At 42.8% G+C, this 23,125-nt stretch overlaps 1 protein-coding gene across 8 annotated transcripts in view; it reads left to right on the top strand.

The window, feature by feature from the left end:
• Nucleotides 1-23,125, top strand: part of ELK3 (ETS transcription factor ELK3) — a 266,287-nt gene that overhangs the window by 204,544 nt on the left and 38,618 nt on the right. For 7 of the 8 annotated variants that reach the window (XM_055576808.1, XM_055576849.1, XM_055576842.1 and 4 more), the window contains one exon: nt 20,906-21,114. In XM_055576808.1, the coding sequence (XP_055432783.1) occupies nt 20,906-21,114 (209 nt within the window). Of the gene's footprint in view, nt 1-20,905; nt 21,115-23,125 lie in introns of those variants that run through there. The other variant, XM_055576867.1, reaches the window with a different exon arrangement.

Here is a 23,125-nt window from a genome sequence, read left to right as displayed (position 1 = left end):
AAGCGCAGGTACCAAACAGTTTCACATGTTTATTTCTGGAGATGGGGTTGGTGTTTCTTATTATTCATTAATACTCCTTATCCAAAACTCAGGAACCATGTAGATTTGATAGCTGGCTACCCCTTGTTATCTGAAGTCACCGTCCAAACCCTGAAATTCATTAGATGCAGAAACTGAGGGATATCTGCACATGAATGTATCAAGATGTATTGCTCATCAGTCTTGCCCAACAGTCTGTAAGCTCCCACTGGGCCTCATCTTTTCTCATCGTTGTATTTATTCCAGCCCTTTGTACAATATGTGACATCCATTGAGTTAAAAGCAACCTGAAAGGGAAAGATTTTGTCAGTATGGCTCTTCTCCCCTCATTTTGCCAGTGAACTTGATATTGCTATTCCTAAATCCAGCTCTTTCTTAGTAAGTTATTTGAATTAATAAGAGGCATATCTCTTGGTTAAACCAAAGAGACAGCCAAGAAGGCCCTCTATAGAGGATATATTGTTGTCCAGAGTTTTTATCCAGATTTGCAGCAAAAGTGAATTTATAGAGATCAGGTTAGTGTGTTATCATCTGAGGGGACAAACTTTAGCTCTGTTGTTGATATGTGTTATACTCAGAGTGCTTGGTTAGCAGTTAGGTAATTTATAAGATAGTACAGCTTGAAAGAATCTCAATGTAAAGTTCTTTCCATATTAAAATGAATCATTCTACAGTAATCATAGTCCTTTATTGAGACTTCAGTTGACCAAATTTCCATAGGTTCCTTGGGCTGAGTTCCATAACAGTCACTGTTAAAAGTGCTTCTTCATTTATACTAAAACCTTTGTGTAGCTTTTGTTTATAACTTCTTATAATAAATGACATTTCTGATTGAGTTTTAAAATAATAAGACTGCCTGGGTGATGATGAAAGGATGAATAATTAAATACCTAAATTGTTTTCAGTTGAGGGCTAGATCTGCTGCTAATTTCAACTGGGTTTTGCCCAGGAGTAGTTTGTTGATAGTCAAACCTTGATTAATCAGAAGGTGTAATTAAGCAATATTTTTTTTCTCCCTGCAGTTAATTGTCAGAAGAGAGAGATTATGACAACTACCACAACAAAACAAGGCCCAGAAGTTATTCCGGGATGTGCTCCCGAGTAACTGCAGGGTCTCTCTGTAGGAATTAACTGCAGGAATTCTTAAGATGTTTACACCTGTAAGTCCTTGTCATTATCAGAATGGTGACACGAGAGCCCAGGAGAATCAGAATGTTCTGTTAGGCAAACGAAAAAGGCTGTAGATGTGAGAACAGTTTCCCAACACTAATGGTTAAGAATACGTCTCTGATTAATACTCAGTGAATTGGAGAGGTAACTTCCTCAGTACCCCTTTACTGGAGCATTGGCACGTGTGTGTGTGTGCACGCGCATGTGTGTGCCTCCATGGATGGAGCTACAGGAGGAATGCATGAGTCTAAGAGAATGAGACAATACATGGTCTCAGTTTTTGCTCCTTCTCCACAGTCCCTCTTCTCATGTGGGATTCAAGCCCCAGTTCTATATAGAGGATTGGCATAAGGGAAAGTTTGCCAGAGCTCTTCATCCCATCCCAAAGAATCATTACTTTGAGAACTCAAAAGAGCTTGGATTTTTTAATATAATTTTCAGGAGAGAAGAAAGCCCAGGTACATCATAATTTCAGCAAGCCCCATATAGAACATACAGGAAGGGACCAAACCGCTTAGCATCATTTGAAGATTATGTGGATGCAGCTCCTTGATCTTTTCTGTATGGTCTTACATTTGAAATCCTCTGGATTCTAGACTTCATGAGGGTTTTGGGGAAGCTATTTTTTGCTAACATTCCTGCCTGTTTTTAAAACTCCAGATACTGATCACTTAGACCAGAAGGTGTTGGGTAGTAGAGCATGACTAGGTTTTTTTTATTTTTTTTTCTTTCTTTCTTTCTTTTTAGAAGCATTTTAGGACAAACATCTCCAGATTTCTCCCAGTGATATTCTGAGTCAGGGTTGGAAGTAATTAAACCCCAGGTGGAGAGAGAGAGAGAGATGCTGTCCCATTGTGCTGAGTCTCTAGAGGAGGGAAGACTGCCTGTTGGTGAGCCCTCTCCATCTTTGATGGTGGAGGCAAAACCAGAAGCATGGATCATCCAGCCACTTAGCGTTCCTGAGTTTGCTTCATTCACTTCTTTAGGTTCTTTAGCACTGATTCTCAGTTCTGCATTTGTGATCCTTGGATGCACTGAGTAATTTTGAAGAGTGTTAAACAATTTCCTAAAGTGAATTACTTTCATTACAGAAGTATATGCTATTAAAAGATGTCTTAAAGCAAACCGAATGACCCAAGAGTACTTGGGGCTCCCAGAAGCTCAGTATCACTGCTCCCCAGAGTTTTGCCCTGCTTTGATTTAAATCAGAACTGAACCACAAGAACAGCACCCTCCTCCAGGCTTTGCCACATCCTTTGTTTTTTTTTTTAACCTAAATATTGTGCATGCTGTGTGTGCTCAGTCACTTTAGTCATGTCCGACTTTTTGCGACCCTATGGACTATAGCCTGCCAGGCTCCTCTGTCCATGGGATTCTTCAGGCAAGAATACTGGAGTGGGTTGCCATGCCCTCCTCCAGGGAATCTTTCCAACCCCAGGATTGAACCCAAGTCTCCTGTGTGTCCTGTATTGCAGGTGAATTCTTTACCCACTGAGCCACCTAGATATTAAGACTTACCAATTTGTCTTTAGGAAAACAGAGACTTTCAGATCTTGATGGAGAAGATTGTATATGTACCAAATGCTTCAAATACAGAAAGGGTGATTTTCTTTAGCAAAGGGAAAAGATCATCTAAAGTTGAAGCTGGCATTTATTTTGTGCAATTAATATATTTGTGTGGAACAGTTACTGGAAGAGTAAGCAGAGGAACAAGTCATATGTGACATGTAAGAAAAGGGCTAACCCGACTTGGTGGATGGCAGATGCCCACGTGGGAATTAAGGTGTGTGAGGAGGCTTTCAGCACACTGATGTTGGATGCTGATGCGGCCAACAACCGTGCTCTTCTGTTGGATGCTTTTGTTGGTTTCTTAAAGGAAACATGTGCACATCAGCCTGACACGAATGAATGAACTCTCAGTCTTCCACTTGATGACAGTTTCATTGTTATTTTGTTCATTTATTAATTGCAGTTTGGGGGTTCATAAACAGATTTTAAGTATAACGCCTTGGAGAAGATTAGTTTTGAAATCACACATTATCTGTTTTTGCAACATAAAAAGATACAAGTAATTATACTCAACAGAAACACCAAGATATTTTAAATGTGTTCCACTTTCTACAGTTTATCTACAAGTCAGGCTAGATTTTTGAAATGGACGTTCTCTCAAACAATGAGATGCCTTTTGCTTGCCATTTTACCTTCATGCCGTTGTAGTTTTGCTTCATGTTAAAAAGAACTTTATTAGCAGTTATTTGAATTTAGACGAAACTCTGCATTTTGGTACCATACTGGTCATATATAGCTACACTTGATATCTCTACAAAAATGTGGGAGAGAATTATGCATATGGAGACAGTAAAGCTATAAAAGTGAGACTCTACCTTCATGACTTTAGATGCAGCTAAAATCCCCCACAGATGTCCACCACATGAGCAGGTGATGATATTTTGAAGACTGCAGAGTCACTGTTTTTTATAGATCCCTTCCAATGTGAACATATTATCATACCAGATTTATGTATAAATGTTGAGGCCGAGAATTTGCATTTTCTAAACCATGCCAAGCATTTTGTCAAGAAGAGCATTCAAGAGAAGTAGTGATGCTCAAGTAAGCGTGGATCTTTGCTTAGGTAGCCACCCCTGAAAGGCAGGTCTTTTGTGCTTCTCCAGAATCCCTAAAGAAGATGTCACAAATACCAGGAACTTGTCACTATTTTTGTAACAGTACTATATATAGTAAGGCCCCCCAAACTAGCTAATGTTAGACAATATATCCCAGCCAAATTTTGACATTTTCACAATCCAGCACATTTTGTGAAATGTTACACTTCAGAAAAAGGAAAGGGGAAAGGTTTATATTTATATTATTATTAGCCATTTGTAAACAGTTCAAAAATGCTGTAACGTTTCTAACACCGATCATATACTTCTTTTTTTTTTTTCCGATCATATACTTCTAAACAATGTCAAGATCAGCTAACTAGTATCATTTTCTATTTTTAGAAGACATGGAAAATGGTTTTGATGGACTTATTCCAGGGAAAGGGAAAGATAACTTTACTAGGAGTGTTAATGTTGGTGACCATTTTTCTTTTTAGTGATGTAGGCATTCAGATATGATTGAAGAAATGATGCCTTTTTAAAAAAAACCTTTATTTGGAGTATAATTGCTTTGCAATGTGGTGGTATTTTCTGCCGTACAGCAAAATGAATCAGCCATACGTATACATAGATCCTCTCTTTTTTGGATTTTATGGAGAACAGTGTGGAGGTTCCTTTAAAAAATTAAAAATAGAACTATCATGATCCAACAATCCCGCTCCTGGGCATATACCCGGGGGAAACCATTCCAAAGGATACATTCACGCTAATGTTTATTGCAGCACTATTTACAATAGCTAGGACATGGAGGAAATGATTCTTTGATTATTTTAAGTTCCGTAGAGAAGACAAGAGAGTTTCCAGTGTCTCCGGGAAGACCACAGCTCTCTCCCTCTCCTGGCCGATGCCAGGGCTCTCTGGGAAGGAAAGCTGGAAGGAGAGGGTCAAGGGTTCCTTTTGCTCCATCCTGTTCCCAAGATCAGGAGCCTGATGTGTCATGCATGCATGAGAAGCAGTTGCTGGTCAAGAGACGTGTTCAGATGATGGTGGTAAGTGGAATTGAGATGGACTGAAATGATCTGTGGGAGGCTTTGGTCAGACAGAGGAGCAGAAGCAGTGGTCACCATGGAGAGAGTTTGAGGGACTGGAGATCAGGGCCACAAGGGAAGGGGAAGCTCTGAGCCTTTCCCCCGACTCGGGGGGAAGCGAGGGAGGTTGAAATGCCTGCAGATGTTGGAGGTGGCCCAGACTGAGTGCATTCAGACCAGGGAAAGGGGAAGATGCACAGATGGTTACCTTTCTACCAGGAAATGCCCAACCCTGCAGCTGGATGGGGACACCAAGCACAGCTGTGCAGATTTCCTGGTCCCCACGGTCCCTTGGGGGGCCTTCTGCAAGGAAGGGATGGTGTCACAGGCCACTCCTGACCCCATCCGGGACTCCTTCCTCCCTGGCCCTAGTGTCGGCCCTGTGTGTGTGTGTGTGTGTGTGTGTGTATACATGTGTGAGAGAGACCAGGCAGATGTGATGTTGATCATTTGTGTGGGTGCATTGAAGGAATGGCCTGAGGACCAAGGACACAATTGTTAAGCAAAATATTACTGGTCACCATTGATGGGAAATGCGCACTGTCCACAGTTCTAATTAGCAGAGTTTATGACATGACTTTTGTTTAATTCAACATGTTTTCTCTTGCTGCCCCCCCTTTTTTTCTCTCTTATGTTTCCACTGGGTGGTGCTGCAGGAATTCCTACCTTTTGCCTTGAAATCTACCCTTCCCAGAAAGACGCCTCTAAAGCATAATAGGAGGAAGTCAGTCCTGATTTAGAAAGATTTTACAGTTTCAACACAATAGTGGAGTTTGGAGGATGCTCTGGCAGGAAATGTCTCAGTTTCTGGATGTGGAAAAACCACCATCATGTTGTATCATGCAGAAGTGTTCTGACTGCACTCTGTATATCCTTGTGGAGTGTATACGCAACTTGCTATTTAGCACAGAAGAGCTTTCAACTTTACCTGAAAGGTTATAGTTTCATCCTAGTAGAAGTGGCATGTGAGATTTCCTTTGTTTTTGATTTTCGTAAAAGTAGGTAACTAGACATTTTCTGCCTTCTACTTAGTTCACAGATTAAAAAAAAAAAATCTCTCTCTGAAGACTTTATTTGAAGCTGAAGGTATTCCATTTTTATTTTAAAGATCATTTAGACAGCATATTGATCAAAAGGATATCTTAGATTTTTACTTTTGAAATACTCTTCATCAAAGAAAAGTAGTTTGTAGTTTGCTAACCCTGTATGGAGCAGGGTTAGGGTTGGTCTTACTTAAAAAGTTGAAACAGAGAAATTAACATTCTTCCCTGAGATCATGCAACTCCTCAAGGCCATGACTATGATGAGAATTTATATGTTCTGACATCCAGTGTTTCTCCTTGCACACAGGATTGAATTTTATTAACAGTACAGAAATTTAGGGAAAAGATTTTTCCATTCAAAGGCCTATGAAATATAAGAATCGGGGTAGTGTGGAAGAAAAGTACCCACTGGAAATTAGGGAGCTCGTTAAATTGAAGCTCAAACTTAAGAACACTTAGCAAGGTTTTAAGTAAGTTTTACTCAATGCAAAACACCTTTTTTATTTTATATGCATGTCATGAGACACCATGAGATCCCACGTATTGCTTTCTTAGAACCTGAAACAGGGATTCCCCAGAGATGTTGGTTTTTAAAGAAAGTATTTTTAGCCTCTGCTGGGTGCTCACCAAGTCCGGTGGGTCATGTCTTTTTAGGGGGGCCCGCAGCCTGCCCCTATTCTCAGTGATGTATTTCTCATGAGTCATGCCGTTGTTACATGAAATGCATGCAGGTTTGGGGCTCTGCTTGGGGGGCAGGTGAGATCACCTACCTTTCATTTCCCATGTTCCTCCTCCTGATCCACCATCTAGCGCGTGCGTACACACCAAACGGGAGGATGTCTTTCCTATTGAGAAAGAGCTAAATAATAGAAGGCACAGCTTCTTATCAAGAAGCAACTTTGGTTATTTAGCATTGGATGAAGCTGCCGCGTATTGAAGCCAATAGTAGATCTTTTAAAAAAGGGAAACTTTTTTTTTGGTATGTTTTAAAATGATGGGATGGGTTCAAACTTTCTTAGAACCAGTTGGAACAACTGGAGTCACAGAAGCAAAACCAGAAATGAACAAGGAAACTTCTTAATTTGATGTCTCATGGGAATGTTAACTGTATTTCCTTCTGTGTTAAAATGGGACGTTTCTCTTAGTAGCTATAAGGTGTGCATATAAGAAATGAAACCTCTGCTGGGAGAACTGTGTGTGGTGATTAAGAAGCTGGACTCAGAATCCAGGTGCACCTGGATACAAGTCTGTTTTCCCATAATACTCCTGTGGCTGGAGCATCTTATTCTACCTCATTAAATCATGGGTATCCAATTTAGACAACGTAGTAAATGCATAGTAAATGCTCATAGTAAATGCTCATCACATGCTAACATTAAAAAAAAAGTTCCTCTTTAAAGAAGAAATTGTGTTTTTTTGTAGAAGCCTTATTCTTGAAAATTCCATGGACACTCAGTATTGCTGGTGGTGGGGAAAGATATAGCTAACATTTCCTTTAGAACGGGGCTCTCTGAGATTTATAAATTATCTTTAGGATCTAAATATATCTTTTTTCCCCCACTAGAGAATGTTAGATTCTCAAAAAGGGTCCATAGACCAAACACAGGAGGAAGATACTGCCCTGGAGATGAGTGTGTGTGTGTGTGTGTGTGTGTGTGTGTGTGTGTATGTGTATCTATCCTCTCGGTATATTAACAATTCTATGTTTTAGGTTGACTATAAGAGATTGCTGGTATTTGACTATTTTCAACCCATGAAAACAATATCATATGGTTCAACCTAATAGCTCTATGGTTAAGAACATAATTTGAAATAGCATCATAATGAGAAATTATAATGAGGGATGATTATTTATTTTCATATGTTACTTATCAAGGCCTCAAAAGTCAGAATTCATCTGACAGCCTTGGACTGCTAGTAATCATCCTGATATACAATAACTTGTGCTGTGTACAGTACTATCAAGCGGTCTTAAATTTTCACTGGGGACTTAGTTTGATCACATTGAATGAATCATTTTTCTAGCTCCATATGACTTTTGATCCAAATGACTACTGTTAGGAGAATTTGCTTAGTACTTTTTTCCATGTTGAATTCATACGGTTAATTACTCTGGGGAAGGAAAAAAAGTCTCGATGAGTTTCCTTGGGCAATAAGCATAGCAGTGTTCTTTCAGAAAGTCGAGTTTGGCTGTTGTGTTGAGGGTTAAAACAGAGCTGACACACAGGCAAAATGAAACCAGAGCTGCAATTACAAAGTGGGACAGATGTAGGAGGCCAGGTTTCCTGTGGCCCATTTTCCAGTTTCCTGCCTACAACCTGCAGAAGAAGAGGAAGCTGAATGTTACCAAGTATGAGAGCTGGAGGGAGATGTGCTTCAAGCCAGAATTAAGATCCTCGAAAACAACGCAGACAACAAAAACAATTGCAAAGAAAGCGAAGGTTCAGGTTTTAGTCCAAAAGTGTCCGGGAAGGAGCAATTCATCTGTTTAAAGAAAAGGCATTGTCAGCAGAGCCTGGGCTTTGTGAGACTCTATGGAGGGACCTGGGGAGGGACCCAGGTTGTGGGAACCTCTGATTTTTTATAGCCCTACTTATCTTTCAAGATGTGGCCTGGTTTTTTAATACTGTTGGTTACCTGAAAAGATTTTCTCTTCAGTGCCCAGGACTTCTGAGTCTGTTTTTTTGGGCATGTTGATATACAAGGGAGGTAGATGTGGTTAACCGATTGGCTGTAATGAGCTACAGCCCCACTTTGGGAGGGCTGGGTGACCAGTTGGCCGCTTTGATCTAGCAGGCTTGTGTTCCCTTAACTGCCCAATAAAATTATATTTGATGTTTTCAAAGAAGAGATTAAATGGAGATGTGTATATATGTGGGGGACTAAAGATCATACACTATTTGTGTGGCTACCTGATTGTAAGCCATGTGGGGAGATGCCAGAGAAGTGGGCAAGTCCATCTTTCTTCCAAGAAAAAAGGAGAAAAATAAAATTCTTCTATGTCTGGGCTCTTTAGCAGGTGATAGAAGAGTCTCTGAAGTCAGATATTACAGTCCCTATCTTAAGGGGAAAGAAATTGAGATTCATGATACTTTTTTATTGAATGCCCATTGTTTACCAGGTGCTGTGCTGAAATTGCTGGATGACACTTATGTAGTGACTGTCATTGTTCAGTTGCTCAGTCATGTCCAACTCTCTTGTGACGCGTGGACTATCGCCCACCAGGCTCCTCTGTCCATGGCATTTCCCAGGCAAGAATACTGGAGTGGATTGCCATCTCCTTCTCCAGGGGATCTGATGGCCAACAAGAAATAGCTCCATCGGTGGGAGGCTTGTTCAGGGCTTCACAGAAGGCACGGATGCAGGCAGCATCTAAGCCCCGGGGAAGGCTCACGATGTACGGGGCACTGTGCTGAGCTTTTCCTATACACCATCTCATTCAGATCGACCCATTTGTTTCTTCCAGGTGCAGAGAAATAGGTGGGTGCTTCTGGGACAGCCAGTTATTCTATTTATTTATTTTTTAACCCTATGAATTGATCACCACCTCTTCTGGCACAGGAAGAACAAACTCAGTACCAGGAATATTAGAAAGTTTGGAGATCTTGCCAAATTTAGAGACCCAAGGGGTATCCATCCATGCCAGGCAACCTAGAGTGAGAATAGGCCTTTTCTTATCTGCATGTGGGCCTAGTTTGAAAATGTGAGGTGAGCTAGGACTGGATGTGCAGTGGTGGGGCTGGGTGGGGTAGGAAATGATGGGACATGGCTTGAATATACAAATGTGACAGAAAGTAGAATGGCTGGAACCTACTTTCCCAGCTGGAGTTAATGTAGCCATCCATTTACTTTTCCAAAGGAAATTCACCCTATAAAAGTCACCAACAAACCAACTGAGTTGCTTCCCATATATCCACAGACAACACAGAGTTGTTCAGAAGGAAAGAGGAGTGGATTATCTGCAGAGAAAACAGCAGGTGTTGTTATCATAGTGCCTATCAGTGACTTCCCCAGAAAAAAATCTTTCTCTGTGCTCAGAATAATTTGAAAAACGCTGTGAACTGTAAAAGGTATTTAAAAAAAAAAAAGGCGGAGCGATGACTGCTTTCCCTCTTTTCCTGCTCACTCTGCTCTTTAAGGGGCCCTTCCTAGGTGGTGCTAGTGTCAATGCAGGAGACCTGGGTTCGATCCCTGGGTCGGGAAAATCCCCTGGAGGAGGGCACGGCAACCTACTCCAGTATTCTTGCCTGGAGAATCCCATGGACAGAGGAGCCTGGTAGGCTACAGTCGATAGGGTTATAAAGAGTTGTACATGACTGAAGGGACTTAGCTCACACACACTGCTCTTTAAAGCACGGACAATCTGCAGATAGTCACAGAATGAATGAGAATATAAACATTTTTAATAAATAAAAAGAGCCTCGAGGGACATGAATTTAGCCTCGCAGATTAGCATTTTTTTGCATACAGTGGTTGACAAGAATTAAAATGTCTTTTGAAAATACATGTCAATAATCTTAGTTTCACCTTCTCAAAAATAATATAAAAAAGACTTCCATTTGTGTTGCTCAGTTACCAAATATTAATCCTTATTTACTTAATGCCCTAAAATTATTCTGTGCCAAGTTACTGCTGACCTCAAATAGTACAAATTGTTGTTTTCTAGTTCCCTGCCTTAAATACAGGTTTTTGTTTTTGTTTTAATGGAATGGTTTCTGACATTTCTCTACAGAAACACTTAGCAGATATTCTGGGCAGAGGAATTGAAATTCAGAGAATTTTCGGTACTGAGTGTTGAAGTTTCATCCTGACTTCTCTAACTGTGCAAGTTTTAACAAGTAAAAAGATGTGAACTTGCTGAACACCTACTTTGTTTATTTCTTTCACCGGAGTTTTTCTCCTTTCCTTGGGCTCTCTCATTTCTAACTGGTTTTTTCTAAGTTGGCTAAAAGTTCTCTAGTTCCCACAATATATAAGCTTTACAAAGACAATTTTTCTGAACCCTCTAAACTCCAACTCAGGGTAGCTTAAAAAAATGAAACTAGAAACATGCAAAGAGAAGTGTTAGGTTGCCACAGATAGGAAGAAGAGCAAATAAGTGGTTATTTCAGCTTCTAAGAGTGGAAGCAGAAACCTCAGGCTTTGCTTACAGATTCTGTGCAGCTGTCTCACGTTAGGATGTTTGGCGCCACCTTGTGGCAGAATGACTGCCATCAAGGAGAGGAGCACAGCTTCTCAGGAGGAGGCAGCCTGAGAAGGGGTAGGGGCAGGAATAAATTGTGGGAGGTGTGGTGCTGAAGCTTAAAACAATTTGCAGAAATCCTCTTTGTGCAGACCCCCACAAATTATGAATACAAAATCACTCGAGCCCCTAGACTTGTGCAAAGTGATGGTCCCTGAGGCATTAGCTTCACCAGGAGCCCTCTGGTGCAGGGTGACAAGGTGATGCTGGTGGTCATGGGTTGGGATGGACTCTCCTGGCAGCCTGGCCACTGCTGGAGGCTTGGTGGTGTTTGAAGGAGCACAATAACCTCTGCTACTGGATGGACTTAGCTATTACTTTGCTTGAGGTATAGTTGATTTACAGCATTAGTTTCCAGTGTACAGCAGAGTGATTAAAGATTTCATAGGTTAAACTCCATTTGTAGTTATTATGAAATATTGGCTATATTACCTGTGCTGTACAACCCATCCTTGTAGCTCATTTGTTTTACTGACGGTTGTTCAGCAGATAGTTGCGATTCTGGGGCTTCCATGAGAGGGAGTAGGTTCATGTCCCTCTACTCCACCATCTTGTCTCTGCCCCATGCTTATTTAATGCACAGTAGTCTGTGGTCCTATCTCATCCCTTCCTCCTTGCCCCTCCCTATTGGTAACCACTGGTTTGTACCTATGGGTCTTGGGTGGGCTTTGTTTTCAGGCATGAGTTGGAGGTTGTCTCTGGGCAGGTTACATGGCCGTCTCATCTAGGACTCCACACTGATTCTTGCTTTGGACTTTAGCCATCAATGGCTGCTCCCACCCCTGCCCTGCCTATGGTGCAGAACTTCTGCCTCTCTCCTCTTTAATTCAGTTCAGTTGCTCAGTTGTGTCCAACTCTTTGCAACCCCAGGGACTGCAGCACTCCAGGTCTCTTTGTCCATCACCGACTCCTGGAGTTTACTCAAACTCATGTCCATAGAGTCGGTGATGCCATCCAACCATCTCATCCTCTCTCATACCCTTCTCCTCCCGCCTTCTATCTTTCCCAGCATCAGGGTCTTTTCCAATGAGTCAGTTCTTCGCATCAGGTGGCCAAAGTATTGGAATTTCAGCTTCAGCGTCAGTCCTTACAATGAATATTCAGGATTTATCTCCTTCAGAATGGACTGGTTGGATCTCCTTGCAGTCCAAGGGGACTCTCAAGAGTCTTCTCCAACACCACAGTTCAAAAGCATCAATTCTTTGGTGCTCAGGTTTCTTTATAGTCCAACTCTTGCATCCATACATGACTACTGGAAAAACCATAGCTTTGACAAATGGACCTTTGTTGGCAAAGTAATGTCTCTGCTTTTTAATGTGCTGTATAGGTTGGTCATAACTTTTCTTCTAAGGAGCAAACGTCTTTTAATTTCATGGCCACAGTCACCATCTGCAGTAATTTTGGAGCCCCCCAAAATAAAGTCTGTCACTGTTTCCATTGTTTCCCCATCTATTTGCCATGACGTGATGGGACCAGATGACATGATTTTAGTTTTCTGAATGTTGAGTTTTAAGCCAGCTTTTTCACTCTCCTCTTTCACTTTCATCAAGAAGATCTTTAGTTCTTCTTCACTTTTTGCCATAAGGGTGGTGTCATCTGCATATCTGAGGTTATTGATATTTCTCCCGGCAATCTTGATTCTAGCTTGTGCTTCATCCAGCCCAGCGTTTCTCATGGTGTACTCTTATTCTCTCCTCTTACCCTTTTCTTTTTGAAGGTGAAAGAGTGATCTTTTCTTGCCTTCCACCCCCTAGAACTTCAAATGCTCTCCTACGGCAAGACTTTTTCCTGATGACACAACTCCATGAATTACAAATCTGTACCAGAACCTGGTTTTTATGACCCAACAGAAGCTAAATGTTAACAAGGAAAGGGGAGAAATCACGGGCGCGGTCCTCTGAACAGAACTCTAGCTCTATGCTTTTGAAGGAGGGGCGTTGATCAAATCCTCTCACCCTTTTCAGATTTTGCGCACCCTTTTGTTCAAGGCTCTGCTCAAGCTCACTCCTCTAGCAAGCCTTCTCCAGTAGCCTGCTCCCAGTCCTGATCCTGATGCGAGTTCCTTGCTCTTGGTGGGAGGCAGTGTAACAGTGGTTAAGGGCACAGACTGAGGCCTGTACTAACCTCAGTCTTACTCATTCATTTATTTGACAAAGTGGGCAGAGGGAGGCACCATCGGTGACGAGAGTGGTCAGTATATTCAGTCTATAGCCTCCTTCTCTTTGAGACTCCCTCCAGATAAAAGAGTGAATCAAGGATACTATTTGTGTTCTTTAAAGACAAAAAGAGTTGAAAACACAGAATGAGGGTGGAAGGTGACTGCTCAGAGTCTGCCTAAATGTCCCTCCCTCCCTCTCTGTGCCACGGACAAGCTCTTCACGCTTGGTCCACCTCCACGTGAGCGGCCCGGGGACGCTCCCCAGTTGGGCTCCGTCTTCACAGGCAGTGTCATCATGGCTGTCCCTTGGATCGTCATTTTAGAGCCCTTCTTCTACCTCTTTTGGAGCCAATGGTTCTTGTCTCCTTAACTCCCTTCCCTGCTCCAGGGGCACAAGATAGATCAAGGCAGAACTAGTCCCAAGGGAGGTATGAGCACCCAAGGGCTGTCTTTGCTAGAGAAACAGCTTGGAAGCTTCAGGATAAGCATTTTACACCAGGGTTTCTTAAGCTGAAGGCAGCAGATATGTGTTTAGGGATCTGAGTTTTCTGCCAGAAGTTTTGAAAATCTGTTTTTTGACTTTTAAAAATATTGACATATAGTTGATTAACAATGTTGTGTTAGTTTCAGGTACACAACAATGTGATTCATTATATATATATATATATATTCTTTTTCAGATTCTTTTCCAGTATAGATTATTACAAGATAGTGAATATAGTTCCCTGTGCTACACAGTAGGTCTTTGTTATTTATTTTATATATAGTAGTGTGTATCTGTTGATGTTTTTTCATCTTTTGATGATAGTCTTTTTAAAAACCCACATAAACATATTCTGCTGCTGCTGCTAAGTCACTTCAGTCGTGTCCAAATCTGTGCCACCCCTGCCAGCCCACCAGGCTCCCCCGTCCCTGGGATTCTCCAGGCAAGAACACTGGAGTGGGTTGCTATTTCCTTCTCCAATGCATGAAAGTGAAAAGTGAAAGTGAAGTCTCTCAGTCGTGTCCGACCCCTAGCGACCCCATGGACTGCAGCCCACCAGGCTCCTCCATCCATGAGATTCTCCAGGCGAGAGTACTGGAGTGGGGTGCCATTGCCTTCTCCGAAACATATTTTAGGTCACCTTATAAACAACAGTCACCAAAGAGCTGGAAGATTCTTCCTGGATTTCAGTGCCTATTGTGGAATCATTGCCTAATGAACAAAGAACCAAGGTGGATATAGTATCTAAATGATGCCTTTGAGCTAGGTGAAGGCCAAATATCCTCACAACATGATTTATGAAGAAGTGTCTGTTGCTTAAAAAATAATAGTAAACTTTGGAATAACACTGTGTACCAAGTGTAGTTCAAGTGCGTTCTTAGTAACTCATGTAATCCTTGCAACAGCCCTGTAAGGGAGACACTTGTATCATCATCATCTCCATTTTCCTTATGAGGTCATTGAGGCACAGAAAGGTTAAGTAACTTAACCAAAGTCCCACAGCCAAATAGGACTGGTACTTAGATTTGAACCCAGATAGTCTGGCTCTGAATCTGCTCTTCCTCACTGTGTAGCCTTCTAAGAAGACAAGCAGTTCACCCTCTCATCTGCTGAAAGTTGTAGAAGATAATTATGCTTCCACAAAAAATTGTGCATTGTCTAGACTCTAATCTCTGGAGGATGTGATTCTGGTTTTATGGAGGGTATTTTACAATCTACTAATTAGAGATAGCTGATAACAAAAATAATTATTGTCTATAGGCATGCAAATTCTCTCTTATCTTGTAGAGTTCAGTTGACTCCTCTGTCACCCCTGTTTGTGCATTCATTTCAGTATTCCTAATTTATAAATGCCTTTGTTATTCAGATTCTTTTTTGAACTTGTTAGAACACCTGCCAAGTTCCCTGGTTGACTAATGAGTGAAATAAAATCGTTAACATGTCTTCATTTTATATCTGTAGGAGAGCCACGATTTTACCCATTTTGAAAATTATTTTTTAACAAAGGTATTTCTTAGCTCTTAGCTTCTCAATGAGGCCTTCCATGACCTTCTGCTCACACAGCCCAGGCTCCCACCTCCTTAACCTGCTCTGGTTGCCTTTCCCTGTAACACTGTTTTTCCAAAATATTGTGTTGCAGTAGTCATATGTTTGTTGTTTTTGGCCTGTCTTCTCCCATTAGAATGTAAGATTCATGAAGACAAAGGTCTTCATCACCCTTGTCTCTGATGTGCCCCAAATACCCAGAGAGTGTCTTAACATAAAATGGATACTCAAAAAAAATTTAAAAAGGTAGAGAGAGAATTGAGTCTCTCTCCTCTTTGTAGGGTATAATTATATAAACACATCTTACTCAAAATACCTTACATGGCCATAACTTCTGTGTTAGTTGTCTCTTAACCAAGTATCCTGTGTCATATGTAAGATTAATTGTTAATTTGCATAGGATGGGAGCGATCAGCTGGTTGTATAAGAACTATAAACCTTGAGGCACTTATATCCATTTTTCTTCTTAATATTGAAGGGAGACTATAATAAGATATTTAGTGAAGATGATTTGCCCACATGAGGACCTATTAATTTTTTGCCTCCTGCTCCTTCCAAAGGAGGGATGTGTGTTATTCAGATTTGACAAACTGATTTAAATGATCTAACTATCCTCCACCATGGCAATATCTAGGCTATAAATTACAAAGGAGAAGGAACAGCTGGGGCAAATAGCAGGTAGCTCTGTTCTCTGGAGAGGCCTGGAAGAGGCCTTGTCAGCTGCTGTGACCGTGGTCTTGGGTTAGTTCCAGTAGAAGTGCTGAGAGAGAAACCATGTGCAGTGGGCGGCAGGGTCGAGATGTGGTCAGGGGTGGTACAGAGAGGACCTAATACGGAGGGCACCTCTTCCTGCAAGAGCAGTGATGCTTTCACAGTGGATCCTCCTAAACATAAAAGTGCAGTGCTTGATGTTCACATTAAGCATGGCATTATGAGCACTGTAAAATTTAAAGACTCTTTCAATCAATAAAAATTTAACCTTGAAAAAAGAGGAAAAAGAAAAATAAGAATAGAATCATGTGCTTTCTGTGAAATTAAAAATAATTTAAAAACCATCAGTCAATGATTTTGCAGCTATCAAATTATTTTATGAGATTTTAAGATTTCTAAGGATCATGTGTTCATATTAAACATTAAATTTTATCGACCCTTGGAAAAAGAAAAGAATGGCATTATCCTACCTGATAAAATTTTATCCATTCAAAATAAGGCGTGGGGTGGCAGGGGAAGAGTAACATTTTCTACTCAGCTGAAAGTTTGATTTGGGAAATTTTTTTTAAAGAAAATTATAGCATTTGTTTCATGTATTCTACATATTTTAAGTGGAGAGTTGTGGGAAATCCGCTAAATGAGGCTAGGCTGATGAGACATACTACGTTAAAGCAGACCCCCGCTTGTATAATAATGTATCAAACATAAATGTCAAGTATCAGTCCCTTCTTGAACTTTTTATTTAGTAAGAGCCACAGGATGCTGCCTGAATTACATACATTCTTCATAATGGCAGCCAGATACACTGGACTTGATTGTACCTTCATGTTAAGACATAGGACTTTATTAAGGATTCTAGGCATCAAGGAATTAATTTTTTTTAAAACACTACAAATAATTTTTTTTTGGTGAGAGATATATTAATTTTGATGAATTTGCTAATATGTGTTGGTGGTTGGGGGGAGAGTGTGTTCCCCAGTCATGTGTTAGACTCTTTCCTTTGCCTGTGTCCTTGAGGGGGCAGAGTTTGTGGCTGGCAAAGGTGTGAAGCATGACTGTGCGTGAAAACACTTGTGTAAATGATGACACTGAATCATAGTTACTAAGGTTGGAACTAAAATCAAGGAAACGCTGAGTATCTTAGTGGTGGGAACCACAGTGGTGAGATCAGTTGCTGACCCGCCCACCCCAAGCCCTACCGTGTGCCCACTGCCCGCATACACTCAGCCACTTCCATCACCAGAGAGGTGGCAAGGGTGGAGTCCACAGTGGCTGTGGGGGGCCCACTGCCTCCCAGCGTGACTTCTGCCAAGTGTAGAAGTGGGTGACAGATGTTTGTAGAGGTAATAAGCTCGTGGGGCAATGTTTTTGAGACTGTACTCTGAGTCATGTGTGGCTGGATTTCTCACAGCAAAGACTTGTGTGGCTGCACACTCACTGAAGCTGGCGGATCCACCAGCATGGAGTGGCTGAAGGGCTGGAGAAGGAGAATGGGGCTGTCAGAGGCCGGTTTGTCGTGCTTTAGGCAGGAGTGGCTAGATGGCTTAGTCACCTCCGGTGTAGCCCTGCCACTCACATCAACCCTCTGAGGAATCCTCCCAGCCTCAGCGGTAGCCTGGGTCTGACACCTCCATGTGGGAGAGTGACGGGGGAGGAAGGGGACTTTCCTCAGCCCACCCAGCCTCACCAAAGCTCTGAGTGTGTATGCGGGGCAGCTCTGGGATTCCTGGCGCTCAGCTTGTGCCTCTCCTTGGCCCAGCTCATCAGTTCTGGAAATTTGGCAGGGCCCTGATGAGGGTGTCCTTGTCCTTACCCTTTGCTCCTCTGCCCTTTCACTTTCCTCTCTTATATCTCCCCTTTCTTTCCCTCTTTCCTCCTTTTACCTTTGCTGTAGGCCATGCCATAGCACCCATGGTCATTTATGTGGCCCACTTGTAACCCTCAGAGTAAAGACAGGATTGGCCAATCCCCCTGCATAACATGCTTTTTCATGCCTAGACACACCTCATGATTATGAATGTAAGTTTACAGTGTAAAGATATCGTACCCCAGCAAAGAGAGTTTTTTTAGACTAAGACATTGTAATAGTCAGCTCTTGCTGCTATGATACTGCATAACAAACAGACTGAGAGTCACTGGTATACAGCAACATTTATTTTTCTCATTGGTTGACCTCAGGGACACTGCTTCAGACTGTGATTTGTGGGACTTGGCTCCAGGCTTTGGGTCGAGCTCAGATTGGCTCCACATGTCTCATTTTTGTGCCACAGCTTCACAGTAGTAACAGGAACACAAGAGGAAAAGTGCAAACATAGGAAGCCTCTTAGGCCTCAGCTGAGAAATGGCACATTGCCATTTCTGCTCATCATTCCATTGGCCAAGTCAAATAACGTGGCCATCCCCAAATATCAGTGGGATGGGGGAAAAGTACTCTACCCATTCTGGGCACTGCTGCACGGTCACTTGAAAGGGAGAAGGAGTGAAAGACTGAGAACATTTATCCGGTCTACTATCCAGTAGGTCCTCATCGTTTATGCCTGGGGCACATGGCTCCAATACTCAGGGTTGGAATGCCATGGAAAGGGATTCCAGGAAGCACAAGAAGCTCTGAGGAGTCCTGGTTGGTAGAAGTACTAAGTGTGAAACACATGGAGATGTTTACATTGTCCTCCTGTTCCTTCTGGAACATTATGGCTCATATCAGAGATGGGGGAGGTGCGAGTGGCTAGAGCCACCAACCCAGGAATCCCTTCCATCCAGACCTCCACACCCACTGGCAGCCTTCTACCCTTTGGAGCAGGTTCCTCCGAGCATCCACTTTAAAATTTTAGAGATATTTGAAAGCTTACTGTCTGAAGGGTTTGGATGAGAAAACACCGAAGAATTTGAGACAACTGTTAGCGATTCTTAGTGCCAACGATGGGGGGAAAGTTGTGGTCCGTCCTCAAATAATCAGAAGCTCATATTTGGAGTTGGAGCTGGCAGGCCGCTGCGTGTGTTTACGAGACTCATGAGATACAAAAGGCTGTTTTGATCCAACAAGGAGATGATTTATTGTCTTACAGACTGAGTGGCCATTGTGGTGAAGATTGATTTCTGAAAAGAATATCTCCTTTAAAGAGCCGTAAATAAAAAATGCCCTGTGGGTATTTGAAGAACATTACTATTCTGTTTCTCTTTAACCAAGAAACCCATGTTGCTCAGAGAAACAGTAAAATGTGTTCTTTTGGCTGAACACGTGAAAGGAAATAAGGAAATAAATACTTACTGGAAAGCTAGGTATTTTTCACATGGATCCCCGTGTGGAAAGGGAAAAAAATGATTCGTCAGTCTGACAGCTGCCCCTTTAAGAGAAATGCAAGAGAGGAGGTGTGGAGCTGACAAAAACATTGGTACAGATAAGTCTCCCTAAGGCTGTTCCTCTGGCTTCTGGGTCTCCTGAGTCATGTGTTTCTCACCACTCCTTTGTTCCCGTCACCCTGGCTGCCTCCTGGGGCTTCAGTGTTTCCTCTTTGCATCACGGCATGATCCCTACTTCTCTCTGTCTTTGTCCCCACCTCACAACTGGCCTTCAAAGCTTCTGTCTGTGCCAGAAGCCAGTTTTCCACCCTCTGGTCATCTTGGGCTTCCTCATTCCAGCATCTTTCCCAGATCAAAACCCAGGGCACTTCACGTGTCCAGTCATGAGGGTTGAGCTATGATGCAGCTCTTGAGACCAGCTCAACCGCCTCTCCTTTCCTAATGTGTGATTGTTGATGAGACAAATGGTCATTGTTGTTATTTTTACAGTCAGTACCCATTGCCATGAAAGTCTTCAAATGTCTGAAGTTGGGAACTGCCTGGGAGGGAAAAATTTCCTTGAGAAGGTCCCATATGAACTGGGTAGTGATGGATGAGTAGGATTTCACCAATCTCCAAAGCTGAGGAACAGCATTTTAGTCAGAAGGAACAGCATTTACAAAGTCCTCAACAGAGTCAAGGGGAAAAGATAACATTTTATAGGCTTCCTTTTCATAGTGAAGAAAAGAATGCGTCTCCCATCTCTGTGCTGGTGACAATGGTGGGTTTTGGGGGGGTGCTGTGCGGGGTCTTATTTACCACATGTGGGATCTTTAGTTGTGGCATGCGAACTCTTAGCTGTGGCAGGTGAGATCTAGTTCCCTGACCGGGGATCGAACCCAGACCTCCTGCACTGGGAGCACAGAATCTAAGACCACCAGGGAAGTCCCACAAAAGGTGTTTCTATCTGCAGCGTGACAAGTGCCTGAGAAAGAGACAATACCTCAAGTCTTTAAGCATGTATCAGCCGGGCATTGGGCTGGGTTATCAGAGCACTGGGAATACAGAAAGAAGCTCCTCACGCAGTCACACCTATTGGCATACCCCTGGCTCCTATGTAACCACACTTAGCGGCTCCAGTGTTTCATCCAGGTAACAGCCTAGAGGCTGACCAGCGAGGGAGCTGATAGGATGAATGGGTCCAGACACCATGTGCATTGTATGGGCAATCGTTTGTATGAGGACTGATCCTAGGAAGGGGCAATCCGTTAATCATTTTTTTCATATCGTTCCCAGTGTAACCCTGTCACCTGTGGGGATGTGTGTGGCACATACCAGGGTCACAGGGCTTCCCTGTATTTCTGAGTCGTGGCTGTTTTGCAGACATGCAGCCAGATATGATTCAGAGTGGCCGGTTGGGATGGAAATGAAAGTCACTTGAGGTTCGCTGGGGTAGGCGGTGGTGCTGAGGTGTCCACTCAAGTGCCCCCCCGGCCCCCTCCCCAGCCTTGGCAGCTGCACTGACGCGGCCCTCCCTCCCCAGGTATGGAGAGTGCAATCACGCTGTGGCAGTTCCTGTTGCAGTTACTGCTGGACCAGAAACATGAGCACCTGATCTGCTGGACTTCCAACGATGGTGAATTCAAGCTCCTCAAAGCAGAAGAAGTGGCCAAGCTGTGGGGACTCCGGAAGAACAAAACAAACATGAACTACGACAAGCTGAGCAGAGCCCTGCGATACTATTATGACAAGGTAAACCTTGGCCGTTTCGGGAGGCTGTCACGGGGAGGGAGCGACCCTCACAGTCCCCTGAGGACAGCGGAAAATAGTGTACAGTGTGTGTGTGCGCATGTGCGTGCTCAGTCATGTCCAACTCTTTGCGACCCAATGCAGTACTAGCCCACCAGGCTCCTCTGTCCATGGGATTTTCCAGGCAGGAATATTGGAGTGGGTTGCCATTTCCTTCTCCAGGGAGTGTACCATGAAGGGCATCAGATAGGGGCTGTTGATGCAAGTTTGGTTGCTATTTAAGAAAGGCTGTGCTGTAGGGACTTTTTTTCTGGCAGCCCTTTAGGTGATGGTGTTTTTGTCGTTTAGTCTGATAAGTTGTGTACAACTCTTTCTCGACCCCATGGAATGTAGCCTGCCCAGGCTCCTTTGTCCATGGGGTTTCCTGGCAAGAATACTGGAGTGGGTTGTCATTCCTTCTCTAAGGGACCTTTCCGACCCAGGGATTGAACCTGCATCTCCTGCATTGGCAGGCGAGTTCTTTATCACTTGGCCACCAGGGAGGTCCACCCTTTAGGTGTGACCGTGGGTCAAATTTTATTGCCTCTGCTTTTTCTTTGGTGGTTGCTGCAAAAATTTGCTCACAACAGAAATTAGGTGCAGGGAGGTTCTGGGGCCTCCGTCACAGGTAGAGTGACAGAATGAATGTGACAATCGAGAAAGTCTGTTTATCCAGTCTGGTTTGTGAATCACTCAAACAGGCTTTTCCAGGGTGGGGAGGGGATGGTACCTGGGGCAAGCTATTTAACATTTGGGTGCTTGCTGTCCTCATTTATAAAATGGGGCTCAAATAGTGTGGGCTCAGGACTCTGTGTAGAACTAAACAAGCAAACACATGTGGAACACTTAGAATAATGCTTGGTACTCAGGGATCGTGACTACATGGGAAACCTCCCTAATTAAAAGCAAAACCATTCTCATGTTTAAGTCCCGGAAATAAGTCAGAGTGCTCTATTAATGATAACACAGCATAGTTTCCAAAGCCTGGACAGTCGGAGTGAGCTGTAATGTGTTTCTGGAAAAGCAATTGATGTGACTGCTGGGGCAAAATTATTGCTCTTGAGGGGTAATCATTTCAGGCCTGTAATTGTTGACCGTTTCTGTGTAGAGCTATTGTTGCTGAATATTTAGCCTCACAGACATAAAGATTTGGAGTCCTAATAAGGGTAAGCTTTTGTTCCAGTTTTACTATTCATGTTGAAAGGTGAATTAAAAACTGATTTAAATATTAGTTCCTGAACTATCTTTAGTGCCTTCCTCCTGCCAGCCTCTTTGGAATTCAAGACAGAAGGATTACACATTTCAGGAAGTGGCGGCATCGTTAATTATAAAGTGTTCCTTTATATGATCGTAATTGCATATGATTATGTCATTGAAATGTTAAAGGTGCTTCCCTTTAATGTAGCAATTAATTAATGCCAGCTTAATGCAGAGTCCTACCAAGATGTAAAAAGCACTTCTCACAAATGGCACTGTCTGAAAGCCTCACAGATGGTTTATTGTTTTGCCTTTTTCCCAGGTTCTAAGTCACACAATGAGAATTGGGGCCCTCTGAAGGAAAACTGTCATCTTGCTGGCTGGCAGAATGCCTAAGAGCATGACTTTGAGACTGACCAAAAAAAAAAAAAAAAAAGTGATTTTATAGTTTTAAATCAAGGTGTCACAGAAAAGGGGTTCGGTGTCTGTGACTCGGTTTCCCCTTTTTCACATGGCCCAGGCATTGGGACAGAGGACTGTGGGATTTCAGCCCAAAGAGAGATCAGAGGATTAAGGTGACTTCCCCAAGAGACAGGCCACGTCGTGCAGTTCAGTCTACATCTGATCTCCCTTGGGCCGATTTTTAAATCTCTGGGGAAAGCAATTTCAGATTCTACACTCACCCTACATGTTTTGTACAGCCTGGTATCCACACCCCCGAGACTGTCCTGTGGGCGTCTCTTCCTTTACAGGTAAGGACGTGGGCCTTTGATGGGAA

The sequence above is a fragment of the Bubalus kerabau genome, chromosome 1 (assembly GCF_029407905.1).
Source record: "Bubalus kerabau isolate K-KA32 ecotype Philippines breed swamp buffalo chromosome 1, PCC_UOA_SB_1v2, whole genome shotgun sequence".
Classification (NCBI taxonomy): domain Eukaryota; kingdom Metazoa; phylum Chordata; class Mammalia; order Artiodactyla; family Bovidae; genus Bubalus; species Bubalus kerabau.
The sequence above is the reverse complement of the archived record's forward strand: the minus strand, read 5'-3'. Positions and strand labels throughout refer to the sequence as shown.